General features: G+C 42.2%; 1 protein-coding gene across 13 annotated transcripts in view; it reads left to right on the top strand.

Moving 5' to 3' along the window:
• Window positions 1-19,590, top strand: part of BTRC (beta-transducin repeat containing E3 ubiquitin protein ligase) — a 124,262-nt gene that overhangs the window by 31,380 nt on the left and 73,292 nt on the right. For 12 of the 13 annotated variants that reach the window (XR_008467246.1, XM_054207610.1, XM_054207607.1 and 9 more), the window contains one exon: window positions 17,769-17,846. The exons of the other annotated variant lie outside the window; for it this stretch is intronic. Coding sequence is in view for 11 of the 12 variants with exons in the window: in XM_054207610.1 (XP_054063585.1) it covers window positions 17,769-17,846 (78 nt within the window). In the remaining variant the exon portion in view is untranslated. The remainder of the gene's footprint in view (window positions 1-17,768; window positions 17,847-19,590) is intronic. 13 annotated transcript variants of the gene reach the window in all.

The following is a 19,590-nucleotide window of genomic DNA, read 5'->3' as shown; positions in this document are numbered from 1 at the left end:
GTTTGCAGAATAGGATAGTATTTCCTTGAATTTGTTTCTGTAAGCTACTGTATAAATGAGGAGACTTAGGGAGCAGTTTAAAAGTCCTGCCAAAGGTTGTGTATCAGGGCGATCACAGAGCTCAGCTCTTCCTTTTTACCTAATCGACACCCCTCACAAATATCAGCTCCAGTTTAGAATGTAAACGTTTTCTGACAAGAGTCATGCTTTTACTTCATTGTCTGTGGGCACCAGTGAAAAAGCGAAGAGTTGTCTTCTCAGCTTTAGTTTGCCAGATCTGAAACTATTTCTGTAACAGGCTCTAGTAGTCAAAGAGGATGATTAACTTTTGTGGCAGGGGTCGCAGCATCTTGAAGCGTTTCTCTGGAATCCCAGAAATTCACATTTTGCTTTACCTGAAGTGGAGGTCTTGAACATAAAGAACTGCACATCAGGGCTTGTCAGATGAAGGGAACTACCTTCTGCTTGGTTTTGCCAGAAGCGAGGTGTGTTTTCCTTGGTCTTGGCAGAAAGCTCTGTCCTGGTTGAGGAGAGCACGGCCAAACTGTGCAATGCAAATGGGAGCAAACGGGAGCGCGCTGGCAGAGATGCACCATGAATGTGATGTACAACCGCCCCTTTCTGCGGGCTGAGATCGCTCTGGAGAAAGGTGAGAGTGTGAAAGAAGTAAATGGTCTGCAGTGATGGAAGTCTGTTACGCCCACACAGAAGACACAAACGCATTTCTCAAATGATGCTTACATCTATTTTTTTTAATGTTTATATTTTCTTGTTAGGAAGTGGAATATTTGTTAAAGAAGCCTTATCAGTAAATTGTTAGAAACAGTTGTCTCTTTAAATTTCCTTCAGCCTATTCATGCATTTCTGTCTTAAAAGTTGACATTTTATTGCTGAGAAATATGGTGCAAATGTGAGTAGTAGTAGTACATTATTTATGGTTGTACAGGAGGCTAAAGCTGAAGTCGGAGTGGGCAAGCTGTGCGTGCTCAGCAACGCATTTGTGAGAAAAGCATTTGAAGGAAATTGTTCGGCTTTGGAGTGAACGTTTGCTGCTGTGGGTGGTTCTGTCTCTAACTGGGGGAGAGATGGGGTGGCCAGTCAATAGAGTCCATCAGCGTGGAGACGTGGCTGCCCTGGACCGAGCCTGCTTTGTATTCCCCCCCTTGCCCTCTCCCAGCAGCCCCATGAAATCTGCCGGCGGGCTGTTTGCGGTGAGCCTGGAGAACGGAACCATCGTTTTGGTGACTAATAGCCAGAGCATGTGGCTCCAGCACCCCCCCCGGCTGGCGGCAGACTCTCCCCTGGTTATGAATGTAGTTAGGTGGCCCCCAACTGTTTACAAGACAGCAGAGGTGAGATCTTTGATTGACAAGTCAGAAATGCATTAGATCATTCCCTCTGCCAGTCTCTGGTTCACGCTGTTAAAAATGTCAGCCTCTCCAAGTTTGAATGGCAGCCCGAGGGCCTCAGAAGCTTTTTGTTTTCTGAGATGGAAACACAAATTGGATGTGTGCCTGGGCGCTTCATCCTGGGCTGTAATTTCATCTTTTAGCTAAGAACCACAAGGTACATGAGCAAAGCACCCTGTAAACAATAATACTGGGGAAAAAAATAAACAAGGTCGTGTTTCTGGTACGTTGATCCACCGGTGTCCTGACCTCTATCACGTTGAACATCTCCACTCTGATTGCTGTTCCCTTTGGCATTACAATGAGAGGAGAGAGACTGACGCGGGGAGGCAAAGATTTAAAGTTGCAGTGTTGTTGCACATTCCTTGTATTGGCTATGAAATATTGAACTGCCACAATGTGACACCTGGTTTTTTAAGCAAAGTTTCTTGTTGGAGGTGGTCGGCAGCAGTTTCTCCTGTTCCTCCTTGTCTTACCACCCGGCAGGAGCAATTATAAAGACATGAGAGGGGATATGAGAAGGAGCAGAAAGGAAGCCAAATTAATTGAATGATTTTTGCCCTTGACTCCAGCCCCCATCTGCGGTTCGGACTTTTGGGAGCTCCACTGTAGGAGGACCAAGAGGGTTATCCTAACTGGGGTTTTTTTCATAAATAAAGTCAAAGCCCGGTGACTGCAGAACAGCTTTGTTAAACATATTTAGGGTTTATCCCCTTTTAAATCTAATGGCCTTGTCTGGCTGGTGGCGTAACCTATGCTGGGAAGGCCACCAAACTGTGACGCCCCTGGGTTGTGCTGCAAGATCTCAGCTCTCAGACAGCAGCAACGACAAGAGACGCTTCTCTCCTTTCAGATGGCAAAGAAATCCCGCTCCGCGGGTCAGTGGAGACGGTTTGGGGTTTTTTGGCAGTACATTGCAACTTAGTAATTAGAAATCGGCATTTATTCTCCACATGTATTGATTGTCAAAAGTTGCACATGCTTTTATTAGTTTGTCAGTCTGAGCATCAAGAAGTGTGACAGTACCTGTCACTGAGAAATAGCACCCCAGTATGCCCAGCATGACAATTAATTTAAACTGCGTTGTAGCTAAAAAGCCTCCCCTCCTTCACCTTCTGTGTTAATGATCTCGTTACTATGAAATGTGCTCTTCCCGGGATGGAGAGGGCAGGGTCTTTAGCACACCGGCATTAGTTTGGCTGAGGAGTTTAAAAAATGAAACAAAACCTCATCCGAGTTGTTCTTTTCTCCCCTGTTAGAAGTCAGAAAGGTGTATAAAGCCGTGGTGACAAATGGCATATGCCAGCGCCACACTGACGGCGTACAGGTATTTTTAAAGCTAGCTGCGGTTCCTCAGGATTGCGAACATCTGCTTGGAGGTATTGTAGAGCTCCACAATGCACTAATTGAATTACTCTTTTCTGGAGTTGCCGGCTGCACTAATTGAATTAGAATCAGGCGGTGGGTGTGCGCGCAGGCGGCAGCGCGCATGTGTGCGGGGGGCGGCGGGGGGGGCCCGGCCATCCCGCGGGCTGTGCTGCGCTCTCACGGCCCCCGCCGGTACTGCAGGGGCGGGGGGGGGCTCCGGGGGGTCCGGGCCTTGCCACAGCTGTAACAAAACGGCTTTTTCATGTCACTTAATGTGTTGTGGGGGGTTTTTTGTTAATAATTTTATTTTTTTAATTTTTTTTTTTTACATAATATTTTAGTGACTATTCCATGCTCTCCCAAGGTCTAATCTTAATCTTTCTCGCTTTATATGTGGAAAGGAGGCAGTGAGTGTTACCCCGCTGCAGTCCCCTCGCAGCGATTGGAAACGTTTCCGAGCGTTTCGCACCAGCGTGTTCCCCTGCAAAACGGCTGGGCTCCGTTATCCTTCAGAATTTGCCGGGTCCGCTGGCAGCGCTTTGGAGGGAGCCAGTTGCACAAGATCAACTTTACCTATTCCTTTGGAACTGGCAAAGAGCTAATACCCCACGGACTAATAATTTTAATTTAAAAATGTAAAATATGGATTTTTACCATAAATTTGGAGAAGTCGTGAAGTACTTCATCATCTGGCAATTAAGCCAGTGTTAGTCAGAAATCAGTGGCTCTTGGGAAATAGAACATGCAGAAGTAGTTCTGAATAACTTTAAAGGCACGCATGTATAGGGAGAACAAAATGAAATAGTTCTTCTTTGAAATCAAGTATTTATGTGGCCATGTGCAAATTTCAGGGGGACAAACCCAAACACTTAGTGTAGAAATGGAGTTGCTAAATCTTAAAATTCATGGCTTGAAGAGATACTTTGCTACACTGTGTCGGGTGAGGTTCTTTTTATTTCTTCTGCGTTCTGTTGGCTACTACTTATATGGTGCATAAAAATGGTCACATATTCTCTTTCCTGTATTCTTTCATCTATAGATGACAAGATGACTCAGTTTTCCATAAAATTTCAGCCATTTCCACTCAGCTTTGGTAGATCATTCTGATAAACTATATTGAAGATAAGATGGTATTTATTTTGCTTCAATGATTGTTCCTTAGATTTTGTTACTCTTCAAATAGATGAAAATAATTTACTAGAATGCCTTGCAAACTAAGTAAAATTAAACTATGCTTGTCAAAATACATAAACAATACACTGTGATGTGCATGATTCTTTTTTATTATGTTTGTATACTTGCCCTGTGTCTGGTGATGTTAAACAGGGCTTCTAATTACCGCCGAGAATTACCGAAGTGCTGCTATACACGGAACTTGGGAATTTTCAGTTTCACTGAAATTTGTTTAACAAACTGCTGCCCCCCAAAATGGAAAGCAGATATTTTTTTTTTAATGTATGAAATAGTTTTGTGTTGCTTTTGGAGGAGAATTCCCAAACAAATTTATCCATTAAATTTGTTTATATTTGTAGTTGTTTCTCTTAAGCATTTTGATTTTTAATATATATGTACACACACCTATATCTGTATAAAAAAAACAAAATCAGGTTGTCTGCCTCCTTGGCTCCCTTTCCAAGTAGTCAGCTAGACTGCTTCTAGTAGCCATTGCTAATGAAATATCCAAGTAACTCATTGTTCATGCCCAAATGTTTATTTGGGGTTCATTTTTAGTTCTTCAATGATTGCCGTTATGATTTTGTACCATTATGGAATTTTCTAAATTTTGTCTGTATATAGCAAGATCAACCATCCACCTTTTGCCAACTTTCTGCAAAAATCCGTATGATTTATTCTCTCAGAATACGACCATATATCCAGCAAACAAAGGAAGCGACTCTTCATTCAGCCAGTAAAGCTGCATACGTTTTCACTCTTTCAGGAATATGCCTTGTTCTTCTATCGCATCTTCAGAGTAATAAACTGTGCAGCAACCATTTGATGTAGGTAATAACATTTGACCTTGCAACGGAGTACGCTCCCTTGTTGAAATGAAGACAACTAACACATTGATGTTTTGGGTTGTTCTTCATTTAAAATATATATATATATCTCTTATATATATATATAAGAAATATGTAGCATAAGACCTCTACATACAGTGCCTTCTTTTGCTAAAAGTCAGAAGTGAAGATGGTCATTTTGGGGGGGATTGGGGTTGGCACCTTTAAAATTGTCTGGGATTGGTGCTGCCTTAAGAAGCTGTAAGTGGGAAAGATTCTGTTCCATCCAGTGTATAAAGTGCTTTTAAAAACAATCTATTTCTAGAACCTAAATTGTCCTGGGACCAGCTCTTGATATAAAAATTCATAGAAACCTGTTTTTCCAAGTGTGGTAACTTCTTGCCATAGTGCTGTAGTGTTAGAATTCACATTGGCCAGGTTGTTCTGTAAATTAAACAGTGACAGCTTCCCTCGGGGGAACAGCCAATGTATTTATGATGATGTGCTGATTACACAAAATACACTGCAAGCAGAAAACAGCTGCAGAGAACAAACCTCTTAAAAGAATACAATTACAAATAGCACCCTCAGTATTTCTAGTGGTGAGAGTAAAATACAGCATGCTAATGCAGGTTTCTAGTTTGATTCCAAAGAAGGAAAGAGATCTAGGAGGAAGAGGCTGAAGTATGGTTGGATGCACATGCAGTGCCAATATGGAGTGGCATATATATAATCCCTTCCTGAAGGTGAAGGGCAAGAACATACCTCAGGCCTGCTTTTTAGCTCTCCTTGTTTCTTAAAATTTCTGTGACTGTAAGTCCAGCGGCACTGGCCAGTGGGGCATTGGGGGGGCTCCGGCTCATCGGCATGTTGAGCACTGTGGTTCATACCCTCTGTCCTGGTTAAAAATTGAGATGCGATGAGATGACTGATAAATAGTTTGTGCTACTGGTCTACTCCTGCAGATTGTAGGAGATGTTACGGGGTGGGGGTGGGGGGAAGAACCTGGTTTAAGGCTGATCTTTCTTCTGCTGCTAATTATTTGCTTTGAGGGAACTTTTATAAATAAATTTCAATCGTTCTTTTTTCCTAGACCGCAGTGTTTCATTTTTTTTTTTTAAAAGGTCTGTGGTTTGTATGTGTAAGGCAAGGTATTGTACAGGCCAGTTTAGGATCCAGTTTAGAATATGACAGTAAAACTTGAAACAAAACATTACTGGGAAGATAGCGGAGGTGGGACTGTGCTCACAAACTCCGGACACAAACAGACCTTGGAAGAGACAGAGGTCCTTTGGACCTTTCTTCACCTGTAAACAAAAACTGAGAAGTAACTGGAATTGCTTTGTGTACTGTGGCTGTATGCAAGAGAGAAGTTGGAGTAAGGATTGCTGCAGTGGGATTTTGCATGAGGGCTTGTGAAAATCAGGAGAATGTGGCTGTGGCAGCTCCTGCAGCTGCCGATGTCTCGCTTTATAGGGCTGCAAAACAAAAAACATCTCCAAAACTCCAAAACACAACCTTTTTTATGTCCAAGATGAGCTGTCACACTTCAATCGTTAAAATACAATGTTCTACTTATGGCTATGTCATGTGGGAGAGTCCAAGTACTGAGAATACCCTTTTCGTCCACTTTTTGAGAGTCATTGATAAATAAGTATAATGCCTTTTTAAAAAGTCTGGGAGTTCTTGTGTTTGGTGTCTTTGTTGTGTTCCAAGACCAGTATTGATAAATCATGTTTTAAATACCGGGCAAGAAATCATCTGCTTAAAACGAAGAAATGTTGCCCTTTCAACGTATAGATCTGATTTTAAAGCAGATGAGGTAACAACATTGGCACTCTAATTTGGAAGGACTTTAATTCACTTGCTTAAAAGGAAGAATTGGGGTTTCCATCTATGGATTGCTGGCATGTACTAATAGACTGTTATTCATCTGTCTGTATTTTCTTTAAATCGTTTTTGAGCCTCCCTGTGTTGTCCTGCTCTGCTGACATGTATCCCATGTGGCAAGAGGGAGTTTTGTATAATCACCCTGCTTTAATCAATAGAATAATTGATAAACCAGATAAGATTTAAACTGATTACCTCCCCGAGCAGAACTCCCTGAGGGCCTTGGACTCTCTTAATTTTGACATGTATGTTGTGTACCCCATGGATGAAGTGCAGTTTGAATTATCTGTTTTTATTTGCTTAATGACGGGGAGGGTGTTAAAGTCAAATGTTTAATTAACCCAGCAATGGGCTGCGCTGTCACTTACACACACATCCAGCTGATTGAGATATCTCACCGAGAATACTGAATAGGAATGATAATGTGGCACTGAGACGGAAGATTGCTTTTTCAATCCATTTGCTGGGTCACTGCTTTGAATGTCTTATTGGATGAAAGGCATTCAGCCTGGAAAAAAAAAAATCAGCATTTAAGTACATTTTGTTTTCCTGGCCCCTCTCCACCAAGAAGTTAACTAAAACAGATATGTTGTAGGTTTAATAAGCCATTCATGTTGTAGCAAAAAGCAGCGAATAGTGCATCTCAATAGGCAGCGATCTAGAGCTGTATAATTTCCTGTAGGAACAAAATGTTTGCTAGCCCCAAGGTATCTGAAAGCGAGATACTATATACACCTTTATTTTTCCTTCTTTGATTGCTTGACTACCCACCCCGTTTGACGGTCTCCAGAGCAGGTCCAACTCTTCTTCCTTACCTAACAGAATGAGATTTGCAATAATACTGCTCTGGTTCAAGTAAATGTTGTTTCGGAGCTGGAATTATTTTGTAATAGCAGAACCTAAAAGTGAGCTTTTAAATTGAAATGTTATAGGAGGGGCTGTTGTGTTACCACATTCAAATTTGGTATAGCCAAATCAGGAGAACTCAGGGGTTTTGTTTCTTGGGCGGTAGCTGTTAAAAGGCCACGATGCTTGCTAGCCAAATGTTATAAGGTGCGGTGCCTGATCTGTAATTTTCCATTCTTTTATTAGAAGAATGTAATATTTTTTTTTTGCTTGATGTGATGGAAGGTTGGGACATGTTTAGACTCGCACTGTTTTGTTTTTATATCAGCAATGAGATTTTTCAACAGCACCATGTGGAAGTAAACACACCACATATTGGAAATTAACTAAATTTGCCGCATAGTCCAGTGGTGGATGATGCTTCCTATCATGAACGTAGCTTTGGAAGGTGGAAAAAGCTCCAAGGCCTGCCTGTATGGGCAAATTACTGCTGTGAGGCATGTTGGGGAGGTAGAGCTATGTCACCTGAACTGCTCCTTGGTGACTCTGTAGGTACTTTGAACCTGTACTTTCTAGATTGAAAACCAAGTCACTTTGGCTGCGGGGTCACCTGGCTCACGTTGTCTAAGGTGTAAAGAAAGATATGGGTGTAGACAGTATGCTGTGAGTTCATGTCAGTCTAACGCTGCAGTGAGATCACCGGGTAGCCATTTCTTTTAAGTAAGTGAGCTGCTTTCATTCACTATTTTGGGGAGGAACTGTGCCCTAAGCAGTTAACGCAGTGTGTGACACAGAATTTGGGATTTGTTGCCCTATGCTGTCATTTTGACTTTGGGCAGACAACTTAACTTCTGCTTCATACCTTTGTTTCGTATCTCCTGTTCCCCTTCCCTGCAATGAAAAATAGAAGGAAAAAACAATAAGAAAAGCATAAAACAGTACAGTGAGATGAGGACAGTGTGGTTGAATTAGATGTTTGGGAGTGAGAAAGCCCTAAGGAAGGAGTGTGATGAGAAGTGGAGGTCTTTTTGTCTGCTCGACAGGAAAGCTCAGAATGAGAAGTTCTTGGGAAAAAAAAAATAATCAAAATAATAAGCGTAGGCGATGACCAGGGATGGGAGGGGAAGGGGTTTTATAGTGAGACCAGTGAGACAGCATTGGTCCTTTGAGGGAAGTAGTTATAAAAAGGTAGAAAATAATGCTTCAAGAAACACTTGAAATCTAGAGCAAAACTAGCCAATTTTACAACCCATTTTGCAGAGCACTTGCAGCTCCTATGCAGATGAAACCGTAATAAATATTGTACAAAGAAAGTTAATCTGTATCTAGAGAATTTTAATAAATAAAAAGTTTTTAAAAACTCTCCCTGGATCTGTTGGCTCTTGCTAAGTCTTGTTAGTACTAGAAATATGTTTTTGACATCTTTTTTGGATGTTGGCTTATGTTCAGAGCCTGTAAAAGCCGACTTTGTGCTTTTCCCCCATCCCTGCCCCTTACCACATAGCCGGGGAAAATGAAGAAAACACCGTGTTCCAGCATACAAAAGCACTGATAAAAGCTCTGAAGTGGGGGAGGGAGGAATCCTGCAACCCGAGAGTGAGAGTGTATAATTTCAAAGTTTAGTACTTTAAAACCCTGGGATGACTGAAAATGAATTTGTTGGTGAAAGGAATGTAGCAAAATGAAAGCAACAAAGTAGTGAGAGCCAAGCCTTGATTGTTTCGGGTCTTCTCTAAAGGGCTTCTGTTGCACGTGGAATCCTTCTTCCTGAAGTATGTGGGGCACAATTTGGCAGTACGGCAGAGAAATTGAACCTCAGCTGAAACTCTGTAAAGAAGAATTTGAGCATGAATTTAAAAGATTGGAGAAATCTTTAAGGTTGTCCTGAAGAACAGAAAGGAAAGAATACTATTCTGTTCAGTGTAGGGAGCAGATATGCAGGATAAGCCGCTTGTAAGAGACAAACCAAAGCACGGTGATAACAAGAGCCAGAACAAGTCCTGACACTAGTATTATGTAAGTGGCCTGGTTGGATGTTTGGAAGTGTACTCATATTGTGTGTATCATAAGGTTAACTGGATGTTTTCATCCATGCTTTTTGGGAATATGTGCTTTCTGTTCCTTAAAAAGATGTAGGTAGCTTTGAACTACTATAAAATCTTGGAGTACAAGATGTACGCTATAAAATCACGCATAGAAAGTGCTAGCTCCAACAGCATATGTATACCTGGGAAGGTGCTGATCGATTTGTGCTATTTAGGAAAAGAAATTCTGAAACAGACCTGGCTGTGAAAAAATGCAAATAATAAAATCCAACTAGAGGTCCTTGAGGCTTCTTAAGCTCTAACCTTGTTATGAGGAATGGGGAAGTCGAACTGCCTAATGCAGATGTCTGTGAGTTACAAAAATAACCAGATGTCCTGATTAGCAGAAGCAAATGTTCTTCCCTTAATCCACGTGAAATTATATTCAAAGGCTCTCCGGATGTAATGCTTGTATAAATAAGGCACCAACAAACATTGGAATAGAAAGGGCCATTGGCCAACTAGCTTGCAAGGCTTGAAAGCTTGAATATTAAAAACAAATTTACCACTGCTGACTCTCTTAAATTCACAGAACAGAAATGTTAAGCAGGGCTGCTTCCCGGGGAACGTGGAAAGACTGTTCTCATTAGCCGTATTTTTTTTCTTTCTCTCTCTCTCTCTCTCTTCCTCTGTCTCTCTCACTCTCATTTGAGAAATGTGTAGGAAGTGAAGCTAGCTTTTTAAAATTTCCCTAAATGGCTTGTTCTCAGCACCTGGGTTTCTGTTTATTTTTTAACTACAACTAGATTCATGCTCTTCAAAATGTGTCTGTTCATCACATCTTTGGTATTTGTGCTGGCTTTTGGTATTTTAACATTAAACTGAATTTACTGTTCTTCTAGTAATGCTAAGACTCCCCACAGCCTTAACTTATCCTTTATAACCAACCAATAGTTAACAAGTTAAATAACTTGATAAGAAACTCTTCCTTATGTCATGAAGTTCCATTATTAAGTCTCATTGCTTTGAAAATGTGTGTTTTTCTAATTATCGATTCGAATGAAAAATGAGACAAAATGTGAAGGATCCATTCTAGAGATGTAAAAAACCAGAACCTTGTCCTGGTTTTCAACTGCAAAAAAGGTTGTTGCAACTTTTGTTATCAGCGGTGGCGTTAACCTAGATGCAGACCAAACTGGGACTTGTGTGAACATGCATGTGAATTGTCTGGTTGGAGGGGCACTGTTGGACTTTTCACTGCTGTCAGAGCTTCAGTTTTAGGAATCTAGCTTACAGTAGGTACCCGAGCTGCTTGGGCACGAATCTGAACTTTATTTCTTTAGACACCAGACAAACGGTTGGGGTGAGGATGGAGAAGTCCCTATCACGGGGAGTTTATAAACATATTGGAGGAAAAAACCCCAGGATTCTGTGCAGCTAACAGGATAATAGACATATAATCAGGATACACATGTGCATACCAGTCTGCAAAGCAGGCAGAGAACTGGAAGGCAAGTTTAACTTATTCCCTTTTCTTTTCCAGTATCAGTTGCTGCAGGGCAGGTTGCAGTTTCTCTGCCCTCTCCTTCCGTCACTCTCACGCTTCGCCATAAACCCCTTGCAAAAGTACCGTTTAACTTTAAACTTGTAAGAGCTGGGAAACTTGTCTGTGCCTTCATTCCGGGCTGAAGTCACCCCCTTGTGCCTACACATTGCAATTTATGGTGTTCTCTAAAAGGATCTAATCTCGGTGAATGTTCAGAGCAGCAAATGCCAAAGAGGAATGGGGTCTGATGCTTATCTCTGCATTTTCATTGCTGTGGATCTCCCTGTGTGTTACAGCTGTCATTTTTGTTTTATCTACCGAACAGGCAGAGAATTGCCCTCAAAGTTGCAGCTTTCATACTTGTTTTTCTCAAAGAACATTACTGATGTTAAGGACTGCTTTTATATATTGTAGTGACTACCCAAATAAGCATGAATTTGGACATTTCGAGCTTTGCGATAGGAGAAAAAAGGAGATGCTATCCTTAAATGTTTTTAGTGGATGTTAGACTCATATTTTTTTTAACGGTAATACTGCTTTCAGGCTGACATTGGCTATGCCAGGATTCATCCTAGCACTGTTTGAAATGGCTGAGATATTTATAAACTGACAGACAGCATTTATAAAATCAGGATGCTGACAGTCCCTTAACGATAACAATGGGCTTGGACTCATCTATCACTTACAAAGGTTATTGGAAAGGGAACGTAAGGCTTATGTGTGCCTCCAGTCTTAGACTGGCACTTATTTCCACACATCTCTCTCTCTCTTGTTCTGTCCTCCCTCCATCCCCCTCCCCCTTTCAGTCCACTCTGGCTGACATGGGCATCAGGTAATTGCAGTTAATTTCTACATATCTTTACCCAGTGATTCCTTGTCCTGTTTTCTGCAAGAAATCGATGCAAACTAGAAGGCAACTAACTTCGTAGCATCTTGGGGCAGCACCCCCCTCCCTCCCAGATCTCCCCCTGCTCCTAAACAAGAGAAACATCAGGATTGCTGGCAGGCTGCTGGCCTGAATTGGGAAAGAAGAACAGTGTGCTTTGACTGACAGACTTAACCTGGGGCTGGGCGGGGGTTAGACAGACCTTCTGCTGCCTTTTCCTTTCCCATAGCGCCAGTCTGCAGGCAGAATGCTGATGTACCTACTTTATTCAGTGGCTCCCTGTTGGCTGAGACAGTACCCCTCTGTCCTTGGTGAGGAGGACCAAGTGCAATGTGGGGACACTTCAGGAGGTTGTCAGTTATTTTCAAGCTCTGATAAAATGCCGTGTTCACCCGATGCACCCAGGAGCTTGAGGGTCAGGTCGTATCAACAGTTTGCACTGGAAAAGGGGAAATGCGGTGCTTCACTGGTGTGTGCTATAGCATCTATTTTAATGTGGCAACAAATACCAAGACAGCTATGTCTGGCTTCCAGTTTGCCCTTGAAACATTTACTCTACTGTAACTGTTTGGACACTGTGTTCCCACTGTATTATTTGCTTAGAGACCTGAAATACCCAAGTAGATTTCCTACATGCGGTTGGATCTGCTGATACCACTAAAAACACACCCTGCCCCGGCTTCTGTTCGAGCTGATGTGTACGCACGCAATGGCTAGAGCGAGACTTGATTGGCTTGAGGGGGTCTATTTATCAGGGAACTCGATTAAAATACAGACTGCACATGACATCAAATTTGTAATCATTTTTCCACAGCAAGCAAGCATTTTCTGTATTGGATGCAGGTGTTTAAAGCAATAGTGTGTTTTAAGGGCCAGAGCAGCACAAATTCTGGCCTTTGGGATAATGACAAGTGTTTTGCCTGCATAAACAATATTTTTTTTTATTCCCCCCCCCCCCCCCGCCCCCAAGGTCCGCACACACCTAGTTTCCCTCAAGCTCATCATCTCTGTCAGGTTAATCAATAGGCACCGTATGGCAGAGGGTCAGTAATCAGTGTCATCGTGCCTTTAAATCGTGTTGAAAATTTGCTTAAAGCCTGGGCCAATTAACATCGAGATGATGAATGGATGGGTAGATGGGAAGAGCCTGGCGCTCAGGGGCTTTGTGAGAAGGAGATGCTCAGCTGTTGAGCAGCAGACACCAGCGAATAAAATCAGCCATTCATGTGAGCTCAGTCCACCCACTCTTAATGATAATGTCAATCTAGCAAAATATATACACATTGGAGTTGTCATGAGTTCATAAATCAAAGGAGTTTGTCAAAGGCATTCAGATTAACGAGGCAGCAGCAATAACAAGTCAAATTTGCATAGAGAATTGCCCGAATCTCAGTAAATTATGATCCTGTTTTTCATTTGATTATTTGCTAATGTCTCAAGAGGGAGAATGATTATATTAGCATGCAAAATCTACTCCAGAAGTAGAAATCCGAGGTATAGCAGACCAGCACACGATGACAATTAATCAGTTTCTGCATACTAGCATAAATGCGCAAGGCCCAGAAATGAACTCCTTTTTTTATTATTATTTCTCCTTGCTACTGATCCAAATGGTTCAGCTTGACAGAGACTTTATATTGCTTTAACAGTGTTCTGAATTGTGCCTGCAGGCAAGACATAGTTATGCAGCTATAACCAACCTATCCATCTGCCAACCAGATTGGAATTCTCCTATCCAAGGCTTCCATTAACCCCCACTGACAGCTCCAAACAGGATTAAGAATTTGAAAGCATAAAAAATAGTTGTGCTCTTCGCATAGACACACACTCATCCCCCACCTCCCCACACTCGGAAAAAGGCTGCGTCTGTGCTGTTTTATAATTAGTGCAGGGCCGAACAGCACCAAAGAAAGCCTCCCCCACTTGGCAGGGGTTTGATTTCCACCACGACGAGTAAGGCGGTACTAAAGGTAGCTCTGCCCAATTGGTAGTCCCTGGGAGTGCATTTCTCTGTGTATTATATCTCGTTCCCAGCAGTGTTTTGCTGGGCTGTGTACACAAAATACTGCGTGTCGTCTCCCGTCAAACGCTTCAGTCTAGGGATTTTGTATACATTTTAGCATGTTGTGTTTAGTGGTGGAGGAGGCTTCATGGGGAGAGTTAAATAGTAATAATTTCGTAGTGGTCTTTAAGACAACCTGCCATGGAGTTATATTCTGTTAATTACAGGCTGAAGTTTTAAATGCAAATCAGATTTAAAAGAGTCTCATTACAGACCGCATCCATTTTAGGAAAAATGAGCTATGGAGGGCAGAGCTCCTTTACAGGAACCTCCTGCTAGAGAGAAATTGTGAAGGTTACAAGAACTGTGAGCTTAGTGTTTTCCAGCTTCTCCTCCCAACGCTTCCACTGTCATTGTGTGACCTTGGGCAAATAAAAAAATTATTTTACCTGTCTATGGGGGTGGGAGGCAGTATTTATCTCAACAAGATTGATCAATTTGTGCTTTGGAGACTTCAGCCCTTCTTATCTTATCTTGCTTGTACTTGTTCAAAAGGAAAGACCCCTGCACGGAGGTGCAAACGCTTTTGGCAAGTCTGGCTTTACTCTATGAAGGAAGACTTGCCTGCAGGATTTGAAATTTTTCCCCGATGGAAGGGATTTTGTATGGCTTTTCAGCTTTCTGCATGCACTGGTTTCCTTCACTTCTTTCAGCCTAACAAATTCCATCGTTCCTCTGCTACGTATCAAGTACAGTCGCTGCAGATCTTTAATATTCCCAGTGAGTACACCCAACTTGCTGTCTGGATACCAAATGCTTCTTTCCAGGTCTGTGCCCGAGACATGCGTTTCAGTAACCACGAGAGGGTGCTCGGAGCGGTTCCTCCCTTTGTCTGCCTCTCTTGCGGCTGAGAGCATCGCTGAAGTCCTGCTGAAGCAAACCTTATTCTGACCTCGCACGTGTTTATCCCTCCTCCCACCTTGTTCAGCAAGGAGAAATATATAGATGTACCGTTTCAGTCGATTACGTTATGCTCTTCCCATGGCCATGGCTGAGTGTTGGCCTATCAAGTGAAATTCACTTCCATGCAGCTACAGTTAGTCCTGAAATATGCAGGGTCTTGTACCTGCACCTGGATTGATGGGTTTCCTATTCCTGAGAAATGAGCGGGAGTTATAAACATCTGTGCTTTTTCTTAAGTGTAATGCTTTCCAGTCATTCTGTCTTCACCAAGCGTAACTTACTTGCCGACAAAAGTGCATGAGCAGCGCTCCTCTTTAATAGTCTGCTATTGGAGCTGCTGTGTTGGTGCTGTAGAATGGTGAGACGCCAAGCTGTGAACCACCATATGCACTTGGCAGTCTTTGTCTGGTCTTTGTTCAGCCAACCTCTTAGCCTTGCCACCTATAAAGATAATGAATGCAAAACGGTCCTCTGCTTGCTCTTAAAATTAGATGCTCAGCTTAAAGAAAAAGTAGAAAAGTTGATGCTTTGCGGTAACTGGGGATTGCAAAATAAGGGCTGACAGTTCACCAGCAGCTCTGATTTTCCTCCTTTTTTGATGTATTTTGAGGGAGAATCCTTAATGGCTTTAAAATGTGAGAAGGATGCAAGATTTCATTGTCGTAGAAAGACTATTTGGAAGGAGAAATCGTTTTGGCACTTATTGTGGGGAAGGGGGTGACTGTTGACAAAGCAGCCAGAAATAGTAAACAACAGCCTCACCTTTCCTCCAACAAAATGCATTTCTTGGTAATGTATAGTAACTCACCTCAAATTCGCCTCTAGCACTTGCTCTTTTTCTCCAAAGCACAAAAATTAAAATCCTTACTTGAGTTAACCACTTACTAAACTGTATTTCATGAGCAGAAGAGAGCAGCTTTAATGCCTGACCTTCCTTTTTGGAGATATGTGATTCTAGCTCGTATGTTTTTACGATCACGGTCCTTCCTAAGCTGGGTTTAATGTAATAACTTGGTCCTGGCTGAGTCCTCATATGAAAACTTTTAAAAGCTGGCCTCTTACAGCGATTTATCAGGCCTGTTTAGGATTGATTTCCATTATAAAACCCTGGTTACAGCATCCCAGATGTCATGGCACCTTGTGGGTTCTGTATCTTGTTTAAAAAAAAAACCCTCAAAAATCACTAGTTGGCCTGCAAGCCTTGATTTACACAGAATCCTCCCAGCCATTTTATGACATCCCAAGTGGGGTCTTTTGGTTGGGGTTTGAGGGGGTTTTTTGTTTGTTTGTTTTTCTCCCTTTTTCCTAATCTGCCATTTCTCAGCAAACAGCTCCCTACCCTTGCCCTACCTCCTGGCTGTACCTTTTCTTCCCCTTCACCAGCCCAGCAGACCTGACGGTGTCCGGTCACGCAGCGCTGCAGCGGGCACAAGAGCACACTTCTCTTCTGATGGCTTCCCGCAGCCCGCTTGCTCTCTGCTAGCCCTGCTTTGCCACGCTGGCTGTTCGCAGGGTCCAGCTCCTCCTCTGCCAACAGATGCCACTTCTGTCTCCTGAGGTGTCAGGCTGGAAGCTGGCTCTGCGAGAAGCCGGGCAGAGCCATGCTCAGTGAAGGACAGGTTATTTGGGGGACGAGGCGGGAGAGGTGCAGAATGCAAACTTCTGCCTTAATATACACACTCCTGAGCTTGTCTGCAAGTCACTGGAAAACCGCTCTTTTCCTGGCAGAGCTCTCCCTAAGCTTTTTTTCTGTATCTCTCTAAAACCTGTTTAGTTGCTCACTACGGAATGCGTGGGAATGTGGCCTAAGGCTATGAATACTGTGGTGATCAAACTGATTTTAGATGTGTGTGTGGGATTCCCCCAAAGCTGGCTGTCATTACTCTGTCAACACAGTGGCTGAACCCGTGCAAAGGAACACTGTCTTCCAGAGTAGCTGACTTTGGCAGCAAGGACAGGATTCCCCCACGTACCCAGCAGTTTTTAACCAAATGTTTGGTACAGACTGTGCATACCCTGAAATAAACTATAGCCTGTCTTTACCTTAAAGCAGGTAATAATTGGTTTTAATCATGAGGTTAACAGGACAAAAGTCTCCTGGTGGTCTTTCTTACTCATGCTGGAAAAGCCCTTGTATTTCTTCCTGTCCACCATCTCTTGTCTTATTGATGCTCTTTTTTGGAGGTGGCAGCTTAAGTTTTGGAGCATCAGCCTTTCTAGAAAACGTATGTGTACGTAGCGTCAGGGGGCAGGAGTGAAAAACACAGCCATGATATCATATGCTACCTACACAATTATTAATTATTTTTTTTTGAAGGGTTCTCCTGACAACCTCTTTCACCAGAATTTCTCTCTATCATAATTTCTCTGTGATTTCTAGCAGCCAAGCAGGCTCAGTGCAATTAATAATTGTTAGGCAGATTAAAAGCACAGGGGCACGGAGAACAACAGTTGCACCCCGTAACAAACTTTTGTTTCCAACAGGTTCCACTGTTTTAGGTAGTTATTCTGGGGTGTTCAGGAGCACTGGTGTTGCCATGCTGATCCAACCACCATTTCAGCTTTTCAAAGTGGCCATTATTGGTAGTTTTGGAATAAATCCTCAAAGTACAGGCATCTTCAGTAGATACATGCACAGTGGTGCATTGTTGTGTTGAGGAGGAGAAATTCTTTCTCTGCCATAACAAGCTGTTTGGCTTAAAAGTACAAGTTAGCCTCCGGTATATGTATGTGTGAAATACTACAGCCTGTGTAGTAGAAATATTCTGTTTCTTTTCTCCTCGCAGAGTGATATTAGGGCTAAGAACTGAATTAAAGCTTACTTTCTTTCACAGAATTCCTCTGAGAGAGAAGACTGTAATAATGATGAGCCCCCTAGGAAGATCATTCCTGAGAAGAATTCACTTAGACAGGTATGTGATCAGTCTCTTTAAAAATGCAATAAAACTTTCTAGCTATTTGAATCCTTAAATGCTTCTGGAAGCTGGAGTCTGACTTGTGCTCGTGGAAATCCTTTCTTTTCTCCTTTGAAGTCTGAGCAAGTCACACTGTATCCAGGAAAATCAGACACATATATTTAGCTTTCTGGAGAGTTTGATGACTCTTTCTAAAGAAATCTCTCCGCCTGTGTGGTGCAGTCAGCTGTGACTGTCTAGTTTTACCTTTCTCTGTTTGGTGTTCATCAAGACCTCTTCGGCCCTTTCTTCTGTAATTATTCCTGTCTTATTTGTAGTATGTTTTGCCTTGCTTCAGATCAAGGATCTCAAAGTGTTCTACAGCAATTAAGCTTTTCATTGCCCTTGAAGGTAAATTTTCTTGGAGGTGATGTCCAGGTTCATAACCTGAAAAATGACCTGTTCTTGTTTCTTCTACACTCATATAAATTACTAATGGGTAGAAAGGAAAAAGGGTGGTCTGATAAAACATAATCTCTTTGTCTTTTATATATAGTAAAGCAAATTTCTTACCAATTCAAAGTAGTAGCTTTTTTTAATCCCCATGGCCAACAATGAGGGTCTGAGTTGTGATTTCTGGGGTATTTAAGTTGCATGAAGTGATTTCAAATCCTTTTTCACATAACACCTTGGTCTTTCTCCCCACTGCAACCTTCAAGCAGCAGAAGCAAAAATATGTCTGTGCCTCAGCTGCGCAACTTTGCTGCCTGGTATATCAGAGTAAAACCGTTGATGAACGTGACTTAAGTGAATACCCCAGGCCCTACATTGCAACAGCTGAGGAATTGGCACATTTCCTTCTGCATCTCAGCTACAGGAGCAGGAGTCTCAGGAGAGGAATAGGGTGGTAATACACTGCCCCGTTGCTGCTATTTGCAAGAGAAATTGTGGGTCAGAACCATAGTAAAGGAAGAAACATCTTTTTGATATAGTGTACTTGTGCTCAGAGTTGTTGGGTTTTGGGGGGTGGTGGTGTTTGGTTAGTTTTTAAATAATGTATTGTGATAGGTGTGTTTGATTTTTGTGGGACTAGGTGTCACGTGAAGAACTATGTGTGGCTAAGACAGGTCCAACTAATAGATGTAGTCCATGTAAGTCTTTTAGACAAGAGGCAATATGCTGGGATTAATGAGTGAGGTCCCAGATATTGCTGAGAAAGATTACCTTGTAGAATTGATTAAATATGTTACACCAAAATTAAAACGTTTCCGGCATTCAGCAACAACCAATGAGAACAAGAGGAAGAGGGCAAAGCTTCTAGGTCCCTACTCTCTATCCCCAGGATAGCCAACAGTGTCGCCAGCATAACAGAAAACTGTTTTTTTTCATTTTAGAGTTATCTTAGTGATGGCAAGCCTTCAGGTTCAACAAGAAAAGGTGTATGTCTCTTCTCCAAGAAAATGTTCATAGTAAGAGGTGTTAAGTCAAAAAGAGCTTGAGTTACCTGTTTTGCGTGCCTTCTTATCTCACTGAGTCCTTCCTCATGGTTGTTGATTGAGGAGGAGGCAAGTATTCACAGACACTATTATGCAGATAAGAAGGTACAGTTTCTTGAGTTGGGTTTCCCTTCTGTTATATTTCAATCTGCAGAAGTATTCTTAGTGTCCAGGGAAAGCTGTCTTTCCTACAGGCCCATAATTCATCGTAACCAAGGTGCCTAGATATCAAGAATACACCTAAAAACCATTTGTGCTGTCCAAAT

Source organism: Rissa tridactyla, chromosome 6 (assembly GCF_028500815.1).
Source record: "Rissa tridactyla isolate bRisTri1 chromosome 6, bRisTri1.patW.cur.20221130, whole genome shotgun sequence".
NCBI classification, from domain to species: domain Eukaryota; kingdom Metazoa; phylum Chordata; class Aves; order Charadriiformes; family Laridae; genus Rissa; species Rissa tridactyla.
Note: the sequence above shows the minus strand (reverse complement) of the source record. Positions and strands in the feature narration are given on the sequence as shown.